This window comes from Ornithodoros turicata, chromosome 5 (assembly GCF_037126465.1).
Source record: "Ornithodoros turicata isolate Travis chromosome 5, ASM3712646v1, whole genome shotgun sequence".
NCBI classification, from domain to species: Eukaryota; Metazoa; Arthropoda; class Arachnida; order Ixodida; family Argasidae; genus Ornithodoros; species Ornithodoros turicata.
In genome coordinates, this window is record NC_088205.1 from 5,811,113 (window position 1) to 5,826,229 (window position 15,117).

Below are 15,117 nucleotides of genomic sequence, written 5' to 3' on the forward strand. Positions count from 1 at the left end.
ACGCGAGCCATCGGTGCTTATTATTCGCGATAGTGTCGCCTTACACGCGTACACACGTTATCTTGTCCGCCATCCAGCCCATTGCCTCTGTGACATTGCGCAACGTTATCCCGCATCTGCATTCGGTCAAGCTATTTGCCGTTTACGAAGCAACATCCCCTCAACTTCCGCCCGGACTTCCTTTGCGCCACCCATGTGGACACTTCACTACCCCACTGTACAAACGTCAATTCCGGGCCTTAGGAAAAAGAAGGTTGTGCCAACAGTTGTGGCCTGCCAACTGACCTTGTTCCACATCTACAGTCACCACCGGCATCGCACCCAGATATACACCGATGCTTCAGTCTCTCTAGTTGGGTCGTCTGCTGCCTTCTGCATCCCAGAGGATGGAGCTGAGCACGGCTTCAAGCTCCCTCTTATGTCATCTGCTGAGGCCGAGGCATTCGCACTACTGGCCGCTTTGAGACATGTCTCCTCGTGTGCGCCCAGGGCCTGGTCGGTCCTCACTGACAGTAAAGTGGCTCTGGAGGCGCTGGTCTCTTACTCTGCCGCAGTCATCAGTGACACCTATACCACGATCATCGCCCTGCACTCTGAACTTGTATCACTGGGACACGAAGTGGTGTTCCAATGGATCCCGAGCCATGTCGGAATTTCAGGCAATGATCGTGCTGACGCTCTTGCTCGGCAAGCCCACGACGCTGAGCAACCAACTGTCTTTCCCCTTGCGCACTCTATGTGCCAGCTGAAAATCCGCCGCTTCACTGCCAACCGCACACAGCTCTTTCAGCAAGAAGCTATACGCACCAATGCCTTCCTCAAATCCATTGACCCTTTAATGACATATGCTGTGCCTGGCCGCATCCCGCGCATCGAGGAATCGCTGATTCATCGGCTGCGGCTGAATGTGGCCCGAACTCCTCTCCTCCTATTTAAGATGAATCAGCACCCATCACCTCTTTGCCCAACGTGCAACGTAGAAGCCGATGTGCCACACATTCTCATTGCCTGCCAGCGGTACGAAGTCCACCGATCGAGTCTCCGGCGCCGCCTTGCTCATCTAGGCTACCGAGAGCTTTCCCTCGCGGTGCTACTTGGCCCTACCCAGCACGCTGAAGTCACGTCTGCGCTGACACGATTCCTTCGGGAATCTAAACTCCTGGGCATTCTCTGATGCGCAACGATTAGTGAAGGAGCTGTTACTTCTGTATTTTTTTATAATTTTCTGTACCCCAGCTGTTTTCTTCTGTTTGCTTGAAAGCATTAGGGAATAGCAAGCCCACACCGTGGCTAACCTTTCCCTTTCCTTCTTACTTTGCATTAAACATATCCCCCCCCCCCCCGCTAAAAAAATCGTTTCGAAGAGTTTCAGTTCCCAGATTTATTTCAGTAATTTGTGAAAAATTAAAAAGCGCTATCTCCTCTATATCATTATCAATACCGTATTCTGCCGTTTTCCCGAGCTCTCGGGGGAACTGTTGAGGCTTTGCAATTAAATCTAAAAGTCATATTTACGTAACTGGTACAAGGAAACTACATATACTACGAAATTACGCAAATCGGCACACACACAAGTCCTAGCACGAGGCCTGGACAGGCCATCGTAAATGGTGGAAAGGGAGCATCATTTGCATGATTTGTTTCAATTTTTAAAATTAATCGACAAATAACGAACAAATGGCAAAAGTTTAACGCGTCCTCCAACGTACGGATTAACTTCCAAACACGCTTCTCACCAACAACAACTTTATTGAAATGATGATGAGTGTGGTGAAATGAGGTGAAACGGAATGTTGAGTCGCCTCAGAGTGGGCACCGAAGTCCTACAGATTCATTGAAAAAAATTCAGAAGTGCTTTTAGGACAGAGCGTTGGTGGGCTGGATTTGGCAATGGACCAAGAAATTTTGACATAGCGGGAGGGAGAGAGTCCAGTTCATTTAGAGACACTGAAAGTGTGGATCGGAAAAAGTTGGTTGTACGTGCAATGAAGAAGGATGTGCTCTAGATCTTCCAGAGCACCGCAGTGATCGCATCTCGTTTTTCATTACCAAACCCCGCACTTTATCTTTGGCTGCCCTGTACTTCGGACATCGTCGTGAACAATTCCGAACCAGTCACATGTCCCTGCATACCAGAATAATACCCCTGTCACACGGGCATTTTCGATCCTGCTCGACCGAACCTGCTTGAACCCAAAGCAGATCGGATGGTGCTACACGGCCGCTTCCAAGCAGGATCGAACTTTGATCCTGCTTGACTCAAGACAGTTCCCATAACAGGATTGAGAATTTCAAGACGGCTCGACGGCCGCCATTTGCATCTTCGACCCCGGTGAACGGTCATAACTTAAGACGGACATGCGCGCGAAGCTACAAATGATGCTTACATCGGTATACGATAAATTACCACTAATATCGCTGTTATATAGGAAACGCGAAATTAATGAGTTCCGTTTATTCATTTGCACAGGTCAACCATTCAATGTGCATTGAAAGTGGCCGTGTAGCAGCGTCAAAACTCGAGCGTGCTCGGGAAGTTCGATGCAGATCGGATTCGAGAAGGATCGAAATGCCCGTGTGACAGGGGTATAAAAGGAAGCAGAATAGGATACTGCTGTTGACTGCTGAACATTCTCTGAAGGAGCAGAAATCAGTAACGTCTTCCCGAGACTATAGCCAAAAAGCGCACAAGAACTCAGCCGCGCGGCGTATTGAGAGAAGAAATACTGCTGCACGGACGCGAAACTATAAACAAGAAAGCGCCAGGAAATAGCGTCCACCGAAGGACACGTCCAGATTTATTGGGAACCTCGTATGTATGCGGGCAAAGCCGTCCGTCTGTGGCGCCGTGTTGGCCGACAGAGCCAGCGATTTATCTTCACACGAGGTGTTCGTCGTGATGACATCGCTGTCAACATTTTTGTCTCCACGGCTATACGTGTAAGCCGTGGTGCCGGTGGTCGTCGTTTCAGTTTGCCGTTGTTGGCGTCGTATTTGTGGCCAGCGACACGGCTGCAACTCAGATGGCGTCCGCTGACGTGGAGGTCGAGGGCGATGAAGATTGATGATTGGGCGCGGAAAGGGTTCTCGATAAACAACGAGAGCGGCCGGTAACGTTTTTCTCGTGTTGTCACAATACGGAAACAACACACGGACGAAAAGAAAAAACGTTCATGCAAAACGGTTCTTAGACAAGCACTTCGTAAGGTTTGCGTACTTCGTAAGGTTTTCCCAAACAGCACAACATGTTGACAAAACATTGGAGCAATATTGAACCAATATTGGCACTACCGGCCCAATACTGGAGCAATATCGGGACAAGATGTTGTGCTGCTTGGGTTGTTCCCCTGTAAGGGAGACGCGTATAGGCAATTAGGTGAGAATCCGGGGTCTGCGAGCTCGTAGTACATACGAGTCCAATCCATAGTGGGCACAGCCAAATTCAGTAAAACTATGCCTTAGAGACAATATCGCCGAGGGAGAGTAAAGGGCACACATAGGCACGTAAGGAAAAAAAAAATAGCCGAAGATCTTTGGCTGCACGCAGAGTGTATGTTTGAAAGTGCTCAAACGTTTCAGCACTTTCAAACATACACCTACATTCTGGGGAAAAAAACGAGTACTTTTACTCCTTTTGAGGACTAAATGCATTGCCACAAAAAAATAGTCCCTTTCGGGAGTAAGTGCACGGGAGTAATTCAATTTTACAGAGTGGAGACCGCATTTCACGCGCTGTTGTGAGAGTCCCAAGTACATAATTCGTGTGCATGCATGAAAATACTTTGAAGCAAACCGTCAACCGTGATATATCGAGTGCTATAAAATCTTGCGCCATACGTAGGGCACAATTTGCAGAGAAAGATGCGCTAACTGTTTTTTACTCTGTGTGGCTGGAAAATTGCTACGTTGGCTGAGTTATGGAGCCTTATGCCGTTCAAATTGACCAAGGGCACATACTTACGTAGACTGTTGCATTCAGGAGACCATTCGCGAAGTTCAGTGACAATTTGCAGTCCTGGGGAGTAAATGTCGGGACTAAATGTCGGGCTAGGGGACTAAAATGGGGAGTAATTGCAGACTAGGGGAGTAGAAGCTGCGATTACTCCCCGTTTTATTCCTTTTTTGGTTAAAGTGTAAGGCACGGTTTCACCGACGCCGCTTAACACTTCAACCGAGATCAACGGGCCCTTAACCTTAATTTACTGAACGCTCAACTTTGCTGCACTAAATGGAGTTATTGTCACCCCACGTGTCTGATACTAACATACTGACGCTTTAGACTAGTGTTTCCTACTGGAGATTCCCATTGGTTCAACTTTCACTCTCACCTGCCACTACGTCCTTCCTTCTTCCTACCTCATTTTCTTTTTTGTTCTCATTCGCTTAATTGATATAATGTATAGGTATTCCTATCATCTGCATCGTCTAATGTCGGGCGAATGAGAGTGAGTTCTATACGTTTATTCGACATAGAATAACAGAAAAGGGAAGATCAGTTAGACACAAGGTCGACTTGCTATTCCACTGGCAAACAAGAACGAGAAGAAGTAAAAAGAGATGAAAAGAAGAGTGAGCCAAAATATAAAGAAGAAAAGAGAGAATGATCAGAAGGAACCGTTTACCACGAAGTGGGACAAATGACACATGAGTGTCCCATTATTCGAAAGCAAGTACGCTATAAAAATATTGTTTCAAAATAATTAATAATTTACGTCGCAAGACAACCGTGATCACGAGCGACGCCACGGTTGACGGGTCTGCGGATTAATCTTCTCCACCTGAGTTCTTTAACGTGTGCCGAAATCTGGATCCACCGGGCGCACCACGCCGGGCACACCGCGTGTCTGAGCAACTCGTGCCCTAGTTTCAAAATATAACACGTGGTCTCCTGGCGCTTAGACGAATCGTTCGCATAAGTTTGCGCGTAGCGAGCGACCACACTTTCCACGAATGTTCCATGCAGAATTCGCACTACCCAACTTATAACGAGTCAGTCTAAAACACTAAAAGCCCTCACTCTGAAACAAGCGCATTGTGAAATCTGCGCGGCTCTAAATAAATTAAAAGCAGCGCGCCTCCCTGAGCTAATGTGTCGGGCTCTAAAATTTTAACCGCACCGTGGATGTCGCAGCACTAGTTTTACTCTTTTGAACAATGCATGATCGGGCACTCAACGTGCTGGCGGGCTTTGCTACCGTGGCTATTATTCATATCGGCAGTATTATGCTGTGCAGCGTCCAGATTTGCTTCCGCTAAAATTAAAACTCTTGCAAAGTTTATTTTGAGCGCTATCGTTATTTGACTTCCCAAAATTCCTGTACCACATCACGAACGGAAAATAGAACATATATACTTACACAGAATTTTGAACTTATAACCACCATAAAACCTCAACCGTCAATTAACCAATCAATCAATTAAAGAACGTAGCGTTCCCGCGTAGATGGTTTCTTTCCATCGATCCACGCAGAAACGAACTCCCACCGCAGAAGTTCAGCGCAGTTCGTCGCTTGGCTTCGCTGACACTTCTCGCTCGCTTCCTATGTGAACATCTCTCCGAGCAATGTACTACATCTTTCCTATAATTATTCCTATTCCTATTCTCTGTGTCTACCTCAGCCGCGATGGGAGCCTGCAGTAATAAATATGGGCAGGTTAATTTCCTTTTCTGCGGTGGTCATCAGCTTAGTGGACATCAACCATCCCGCACACCTTAAAGACCTGAGACGGTACTTCATTAAGGCTACCTATTATGCTAGTACACCAGTTGCTATTGTTCCCTCGAGAGCACTGCAGCGCTACTGAGAAGTGGACTGCGGAGTTAATCGTTTCCTAGATGAGTTTTCTCCTCGGGATTCATTCAAGATGAGATGCGTTCCAGATGGCGCTGCGGTTCGGGCGTACCTGTGTACGGCCTTACTAAGACTGTTAAAAATGGATTCCTCCGCGTATAATAGATTGCGCCGGAGCTTTAGTGTCCCGCGATTCGCTGATGGTGACGACCAAGGCGCTTAGCTGGAGGCGTTACGCGCTTTGTGTTAACATACGGTAGCATTGCACAACATCGGAGCGGAGGGGTATGTTTACTAGAATGAAAAGGAAGAAAAATGGCAATATCAGCCAGGCTAATGCCGGCTTGCTATTCCAAACAGGAAAGAAGCGGTTGCGTCCTTCGCTCGCGAACGGCAGCCAGACACCCTTTCTCGTCAAATATGTGTGCTCTTCCTCTGACCATTGTTTTTAGTAATAACGTTACCATTTGGCACATACAACAAGTGCAATTTCATGTTGCAATAATAATTCGTAGCTTTACATCGCGGCACAACTACGATCATGCGTGACGCAAAAGTTGGCGGTCTGTGGACTAATTTTGCCGACGCATAGAGCTCAGCAACACGGCACACCGTACGTCCCTTGCGAAACACGCAGTGTCGAAGCAACTCGTAACCTGTCACCAATTTGCACGTTGTAATCAACGTCGTTTAGTAATCTTTGGTGTGCTGTACGATCCATTCTAAACTATGAACGTCTAGCATCTAAGTGATTTCTGAACGGGAAGCATCGAGGTCGGACGACTCTTTGCGAAAGCGAAGCAACGTTTTACAGATTTCACTTCACCCCGTTTTTCTTTATTCATTATCATTGTTTGTTTCATTAGTGTTGTCCTTTGTTCTTCTAATGAGTGCATGCAGTGAATGCCTGATTTAGACTTCTTCGAAAATTCCATAGCCCTCCGGTGCAACAGAGCGCTTACCGCTTGCATACTTGCTCTACGCACATCGTTTCTAATACCCTTCGTGCTAAATTAGTACTTATTTCTCTGCTTCTGTTCAGTACTTTCACATGACATTTATTTATATCTCATGCTTAACACGTGACATTGCCTAAGAAATGCTTTACAACACTGGAAAAAGTTTAAGTAGTCTGTCACAGGCAACATTTAACTCGGTACAAACGCAAGTCACCTATGAGTAAGCACGTGTCAAGCTTTTACAGCGAACGCCTGAAAAACGAAGCCTTGTCGGTTTCTATCGTTCTATTGAGCCAATAAAAATAATACTCTTCGAGTCTTGAGACGGAGTAGAGATATTTTACGATACCGTTGTAAGCCCACGAGCCTGCTATAATAGTGGCTGACTGCTGCTTTATTGTTTTCTTTTTTTGAGTTTAGTACTCTACTTCTCATGGACTAGAAATAGCATAAGCACGGTAACAACAAACCCATTTTTTTCCCGATCTCCAGTCACAGTTAAAGAAATGACACGTTGTTCCCGCTCATTAAAACCCATTTTACGCGTGCTTTCTTTAAAGTATTCTTCTCCAATACACAAGTCTGCCACCCTCTTATCGGTCACAACACTCACTGATTAATAATTTAGATCCAGTACACGATGCCTTCTATTTAGTTATCTCGCACAAGGTATAGCCTGCAAGGAGGAAGAAGCCGAGGTCAAAGTAAATGATCCGTTCCGCGCGCCAACTCTCCATTGAACTCCTACGCCGAGGTAAACAACGGGGGACCCTCCTGGAAAACAGCAGCATGGTACCGTTCTTTGTGTATCACAATTCACAGTCTGAGAAATAAGAATAGGTGGTGATAACAGGCGAGGATGACGACTATATCGCGATCACATCACACGGTACGCAAGTCTCGAGAGCTGTGTGCAAGTGATCCCCCTCCACCGTTCGTTTGCAACTTCACTGCCTTTGTACTACGCTACTACCGTAATTTCACGCGTACAAGCCGCACCGCAGATAAGCCGCAGGACCAGTTTTTAGGAACATTTTGAAAATTTTCGTGCAGATAAGCCGCGGGCATTACGACGCGACTAATTTGAGGGACAAAGGAGACCACAGAGAAGGCCATAAGCCCTGTTGTCCATATACCCCGGGGTCGGCATGGTGTACAACAAAGGAGGTCAGTTCTAGTGTTCTACCAAGATCGGACTGCTCTTGTTGTGTGTTTTTCATGGATCGACGGATCGGTGGCCTTCCAGAAGACATGAATCACTGTCACCACTTTCCTTAAAGCTGCTTGGGGGAAGGCACCAGGATGGTCAGTGTACTCGAATGTTGACACGTCCCTGTTACATACTGTTTGTGCATTGGAAAGGCGGTGCTGTTCCACAGACACTGTCGGCCCTTTCGTTAAAACCAGCGTATGGGGAAAATACCAGGGAAAAATAGTCATCAGATAAGTCGCACCGGTGGATAAGCAGCAGAGCGCCAGTGAGAAAAAAAAATCGCGCAAAAGCCGCGGCTAATACGCGTGAAATTACGGTAAATATGTGGAACGACAGGCACATTCGTTCTCCAACTGAATACAACGTCGTTGCAAGTACTAAAATTTGTTCATCTATAAAAAGGGTTGCATGGTTGAAAAAGTCAAAAGTGGTGCATTACAGACAGAGATGATGCTATACGAAATGAAGCCTCTTTCGCTAAGCTTTGCGTACGCAAGGAAATAAGGGGTGCAACCTCTGTATGTACAGGCCGTGACTTTACCAACAGCGCGTGCGCACTGTGAACACAACAGCAAGTTTTAGTACGAGGGGTGTTCAAGTCAAACCGGGACTTTCTGTCTCCTGAGTGTGCAAATGGCTCGCGCTACTTGTTTTTTGTCATTGTCACACGCGACAGGCCTCCCCGTTCAGCACGTGGTGGTCCAAAGTTTGTGCAAAATAGAAGACACGTGCTGGACAAGATGGCCGACAACGAGGTGAGCGCGCACATCGAACAGCGAATTGTCATTAAGTTTTTCGTGAATGAAGGCGTAAAGTCATCTGAAATTCACAGAAGACTTCAGGCTCAGTATGGCCACGATACACTTAGCCGCAGCAAAGCGTTTGAGTGGCATAGCATTTCACTTTTGAGTCTAAACGCGCATCAAAACAGTGGAAGTATTCCGGGCTCGCGAGCTCCCAAGAAGTTCCGAAGCACCCCGTCTGCGGGTAAGGTCATGGCCACGGTTTTCTGGGACAAGGCTGGCGTTGTTCATTTTGATATTCTGCCCAGTGGTACCACCATCAATAGTGCATATTACTGCCAGGCTCTCTCAGGGATGTGCATAAGGTGCTGAAGCAAAAGCTGCCGGGCCTCATCACCATAGGAGTCCTCCTCCTACAGGACAATGCACGCCCGCATACCGCTCCTCTCACGACACGCACCTAACAGGAACTTGGCTAGGAGTTGCTGCCACATCCCCCTTACAGTCCAGACCTCGCCCCCAGCGATTTCCATCTCTTCGGGCCACTGAAGGCGTGCCTTGGGGGCCGCCACTTCAGCTGCGACGACGAGGTCAAGAATGCGATCCGATCATGGCTGCCACGCGCCGGTAAGGATTTCTACGCTGCTGGCATACAAGCCCTCGTGAAACGCTGGGACAAGTGCATTAGTGCAGCCGGGGATTACGTTGAAAAATAAAACTAATTTCACGCCTGTGAGTTCATTGAAAAATAAAAAGTCCCGGTCTGACTCGAACGCCCCTCGTATATCGTACGCTGTCGTTTTTGCGTACGTAAAGGGACAGCGTGGTGGTTCTGCGCAATGCGCGAAGCTCTCGGTTTTGCGCGTGCGCAAAACTGCCAACGCTATCACTTGCGTGCGCTATCGATCAGGGGCGGATTTAAGGGTCTGTCGTGGGGAAGGGCGGTCTTAAGGAAATTTCGTGCTTTGCGGCGCATCATCATCATCCAGGAGATAGGGTTTTTTACATAGGGAACACGACCGTATGGTGGGGGGCGGTCGCCCCCCCCCCTTTAAATCCGCCCCTGCTATCGATATTGCGTGCGTAAGGGATATCGTTGATGGCTCTGCGCATGCCCGTAACAGAAAGGGAGCTTCGCGCATTGCGCAGAACCGCCAAACGGTATCCCTTACGCGCGCAATATCGATTGCGTACGCAGTACTAAAACTCCATGATAGGCAAGCCTTGCCTATCATGGAATTTATCCACCAGCTAGCCTGCATTTCCGCCATTCTGGCGCACTAAAACTCCATTAGTATGATTCCCTATATTTCCCTAGCGGTTGACACATGACAGTATCTCCTTAAAATACGGTTTACACGGCATAGATTAAATACTCGACCGCATTGATCCGCCCGGCAGACACACATAGATGAAAGGGAAAGAAAGAAAAGTAAAAGCTTGGCTTTCGCTTTATTCTCCCACGACTTCACGCGTGCCAGCGCGCGCGGAAAAATGCTGTAATTTCACTCCCGCTATACAGGCCGAAGATAGCGGGCGCTGGAGATACGACAAAAACAATTGCCGGAGCCGCTAAATTAAAAATTGATTTTTCTTGGGCCAGAAACCGAGCCTTTGTCTCGTGCTTGTTATCACTATTCCGAAGAACGCGGCTGCTGCCGTTCCTCACAAGAGGGGGCGAATTTAAGCGGCACCGAAACGTGGACAGAATGCGTCACTTGCGTTATCAATATATATATATATATATATATCCTTCCATTTTAGTTCTCTTGGCACTTGGTCGTCCCGAGATTTTATTGAACTGCTCATAGAAAAAGACGGCGGCAAGGATGGGATGAAGCTGTGATCCCTTTAACGTATGGACTATAGAGCATCGCTTGAAGCGAGCCAGTTTGATATTGCCTTCGGAGAGATATGAGTTGCATAAAGCCGCCAGTCGTATAACAACAACGCTTCGGGCGAAGTGATCTCCAGAATATGTGCACACGGTATCATATTCTCTGACAACGTCAAAGCATTCGTGTCAGCTTACGGATACGTGCTGGAATCTACTAATGGGTACTACTGACTGCTAATTGCGATCTCTGCATTTGTGCAGAGAGGCAAAATAAATCGCCTTTAGCATCTTCTATTCTGATAACTTCGTCACAAGAGATGTACTTTCGTGATTAAAGGTCGACGCCGTCGAAAGCCAGGAGAAGCCGGCAGGTTAAAGTGCCCACGCTGCGGCGTACTGAAGGGACACTAAAATTTCTCTTCTATGTTGAGCTCTCTGTTCTGCGCGTGCGCAGAACCACCAACGTTATCGCGTAAAAGCCGGCCCGCATGGCACAGGTTAGGACAAAAGTTTACGGAACACACGAGCGACGTACTTTTTCTTCGGTGCGACACCCTAGCGGCTGCCGGAAGCGGGTGAGTTCACTGTTTCGGAGGGGTGGATGGATGCGCTGTTAGCGACACGCAGTGTCGCTTGGATGTGCCTGGGAAGTACGAGTTCCCGCTGGCTGTGTGTCGCTCACAGCGCACCCTTCCATCCCTCCGAAACAGTGAACTCATCCGCTTCCGGGTGCCGCTAGGGTGTCGCACCGAAGTAAAAGTACGTCGCTCGCGTGTTCCGTAAACTTTTGTCCCAACCTGTAAGTTTGCCTTGCGTAAAAGCTGAGCGTAAGCTTGTACGTCGCAGCGGCTCGTAACGCGTGATTCACTGCATCACAGCAGGTTTGATATTTCACGTGGTGGTGGTGGTGGTGATAGGGCTTGCCGTTGTCGGCCTCACGTATGTGGGCAACGTCACGACTCACGCCCTGGGGGAATGTGCGGGGGAATATTTCACGTAGCGGTCAGTTCACGGGCACCCATAGCAAGCAATCACGGCGCAGCTAGTCACTTCTGGTTCCGGTCCAGCATCCTACTTCATTTTTAGCAATGACCGCTGTTACAAAAAAAAAAAAAAAAAAAAAAAAGCTGCAGAGGAACATCTCCAAGTACAACAACTTTCGCTCGTGAGGGTCCATTTTACAAAACGCAAATCAATTACAAAGGAACGCACACAAAAACAACAATTTCAAGAAAGAGAGGAGAATGTTGCCAACACTTCGTAAAGCACATACGCCAAACCCGGTGTGCACGCAGCAGCGGGATTTGCGCGCCATGCGGTTTGACAGGCGTATTTTTTCACGGTGCGTGGCCATGCAGAGGTTTACGCAGAGTTTTACGCAGCGCGATATTCACACAAACACGCACTATGCGGGCCGGCCATTACGCACGCAAATGACGATGATTGGGAGTGGAGTGGCGCAACGACAACAAAGATGCGCCAAAACGCTGACGCGTAAAATATATTTAATTTAAAAATATAATGGCTGTTTTAAAAGGATAAAAAATGTATTCAAATATTCAAAGGGTATGTAAATCACTGCATAAGAACGGAACTGGGACACTACAGCTCATTAATGACCCCTATATCTCTAAAAAAAACTCTCAAAGGGAACGAAAGCCTCATCACCCAGCAGCAATGCTGGATGGAGAGGTACACAGCGTTCATAGAGGAAAGAAAAATGGCGTTGACGGTGTACCTCAAGGAAAGGGCAGCTAATAAGCAAATGCAAAATGGACAGGTCAACCTCCACACTGTATGCACGCTGATGGGTCCTCTCGTCGTAACAGATGCCCATGGGTCATACGCACGCAAAGGCGACGGCGTACGATTGCGCTAAAGCTCGCTGAATCACGTCCCTTTACCTTTTCTTCTAACCCACGGCCGTGTCTGTCCCGACCCGCGAGGTACCACACAACCGTCCGCATCGACGCCGCGAAATCCCTTCTGACAAGCTTCCGTTTATATTGACACCTCTCTTTTCCTCACCTTTCATGCGGAAAGGCGACACCTTGCCCTGCGTGATGACTGATCTCTGCTTGATCGCTGTTTGGTTTCCGCTGGCATTGGCTTGCACCAGAGCATCGTCGGGGGGGCTCAGCGTTGTGGCACGGGTGCTGAGCTCCGGGGCACTTGATTCCATCGATTTGGCGCCGGGATAATCGACTTTATCTGGAACGACAGGAATGAACGATGATGCAGCCACGGAATGCGAGAGAATGTCGCAGTCACCCTAATGACTGACGCCACGTTCGTTTTATGCATGTTCACCAGGCACAGAGATAAGGACATATGAATGGGGGGAAAATCTGCCAGGAAGAGCACGAAGCGCGAAGTCATCTGTGAGCGTGGTTGACCAAAATCAATGGAAACTGTTTCTAATGGCAACGCATTGAAGCAAACAAATTATAGAGCGTAATGCTTTCTGCTCTGTGGGGGCGTATAATGTGAATGGCGTGTAAGAATAGAATGTGCGTTAGCGCAGATGATATGTATACGTATCAGATGCAACATCTAGGTAATTCAGCCCTTAGATCGTCCTTGAGTTTCGCATAGACTGCCACGCATTTAGTTCCAAAAAAAAAAAAAAAAACGTAGTTACTTTGTTTTTTCCTTAGAGTGATGCGACCATAACAAAACGCGCACGTAAAGCGTTTTCAGTGTTTCCTTTAGTTCGAGGAAGCATAGGATTACAGGTAAACGCTCTACAAGTAACCGAGCGCTCTGCGCATATCTCCTCTCCCGGTTACTCCACTCGGAAAGCCCCATTGGCTAAGGCGGCGCCCTCCCTCTTCCCTCTCACTGCCTCCTCTCATGCGCAGAGACGCACTTGCACTGCGCAAACACAACGAAGTGAACGGGACAGACTGCGCAGACAGCCGCATACATATATGTACAGTCAGTTCACATATAGTCCGTACACATACGGGCAGTTCACATACGCACTAGCTAGCTTTCCTAAAGGCTGATTCAGATTACAGCGTTCACGGCTGCGTACGGCATCTTACGTGTACCTTCGTTCCATCCTGAAGGATGTTCCGTTGCAATGATCCGCTGTCAGCGGACGTAACGCGCGAGCGCAACCGTAAACGCAGCAGCGGGAGTCAGGCTTTACCCGGCTTTGTTCATCCAAGTAAAGCTGATATTACCACTCTGTTATCGACGTATTAGTCACGTCGAGCACGTTGAGCTCCGCACGCGCAAACGCGTGCGAATTAACTGAGATAGACGCACCCGCTTTAATCATACATGGGCTGTAGCGTTGGCGAGGTGAGTCCATCTATGACAGCGCGCTGATCACCACGCTCGTCTGTCGACTGTGTATGGAGATAAATCCCCGGAGAGATTGGAAGAGCCTTTCACGGTTGGCTGACCGGTCGGTCGGGACACTTGAGTTTGCCCTCATTACATCGCTGGACCTTGTTTTAATTAATTTCCTTCGGAGCCGGCTGCCCATGTGGAAGACATGAAAGCTGTCATCAGTCTCCAGACTTCTGTCATCAGACTTCCGGATTCGCCAGTTTCACGGAAAGGTTGCACGAAGCCAGCGTACGTGTGATGCTTCAATGCCATGTAGGCTGCAGCGAGTCTGCGTAACAGTATTTAATTTAATCAACCGGAGCAAAATAATGCAAGTTAACACTGATTATTCATGAGTGCAGGCATGCACGATCTTCCGTGACACCACAACGAAGCATAGCGTATGCAAATAATGGTGCTAACTTCTGCGTTTTGTCAAGGGAACGTTATTTAATTAACATTAATTAATGTAAAGAACGTTAACGTTAATTCGTGCAGCACACTGCGAGCAAACTTAAAGCGGACTAAAGCTAAAGAAGCGGTGCAACATGGTTTCAGATATTTCAATTCTATACGCAGTCTGTTATTTATAATACAGGGTGTCTTTCTTTTTTCTTCGATACAGATTTTTCATAAAGAAACTATAAGGGCATAGACATCCTGTTTTCACTTCTATCGTCTCCGGGCCGGCGGACATTCTTGGCCATCTGTTGCTCAACCGTCGAATATCTAATTACCTAAAAATCGTTAATTAACTTTTTAATTATAAAAGCTACGAAGTTGTCCCAATGAGAACATCTGTTCCTTTCGGTCACCTGATATCGTAGCCGTTTTCAGAACAAAAATCCGTTCGATAGATCGTCCGCAAAAAAATCGTGAAGGAACACTTTTTATTTTGTTCATTGCTCATCTTTTTAGGAGATGCGTCTTTCCTTCATCCCCAATGTGAGAGGGTGAAAGAGCACACTATCGCCTCTTGCGTCCTGGAAACAGATTAAAAGAAAACAAAATGCAACCCAAGATAAGGGCAGTTCCGATAGCGTCACCCGATACATTTGTTTTTGTTTTGTTTCCGCAAGTTAAAGCTCACCTTCGATGCATGAGCCGGCACTGTGCTCCTTCATCCTCTCACATTGGGGGTGAAGGAAAGACGCGTCTCCGAAGATGCGCAATGAACAAAATAAAGAAAAAATGGCGTTCCTTCACAATTTTTTTGCGGACGGTCTATCGAGCG

At 47.5% G+C, this 15,117-nt stretch overlaps 1 protein-coding gene across 1 annotated transcript in view; it reads right to left on the reverse strand.

Annotated features, from left to right (window-relative positions):
* Positions 1 to 15,117, reverse strand: part of LOC135393822 (low-density lipoprotein receptor-related protein 4-like) — a 323,511-nt gene that overhangs the window by 158,539 nt on the left and 149,855 nt on the right. Inside the window, exon 2 of the mRNA XM_064624106.1 lies at positions 12,573 to 12,755. Within this exon, the coding sequence (XP_064480176.1) occupies positions 12,573 to 12,726 (154 nt within the window). The 5' untranslated portion in view covers positions 12,727 to 12,755. The remainder of the gene's footprint in view (positions 1 to 12,572; positions 12,756 to 15,117) is intronic.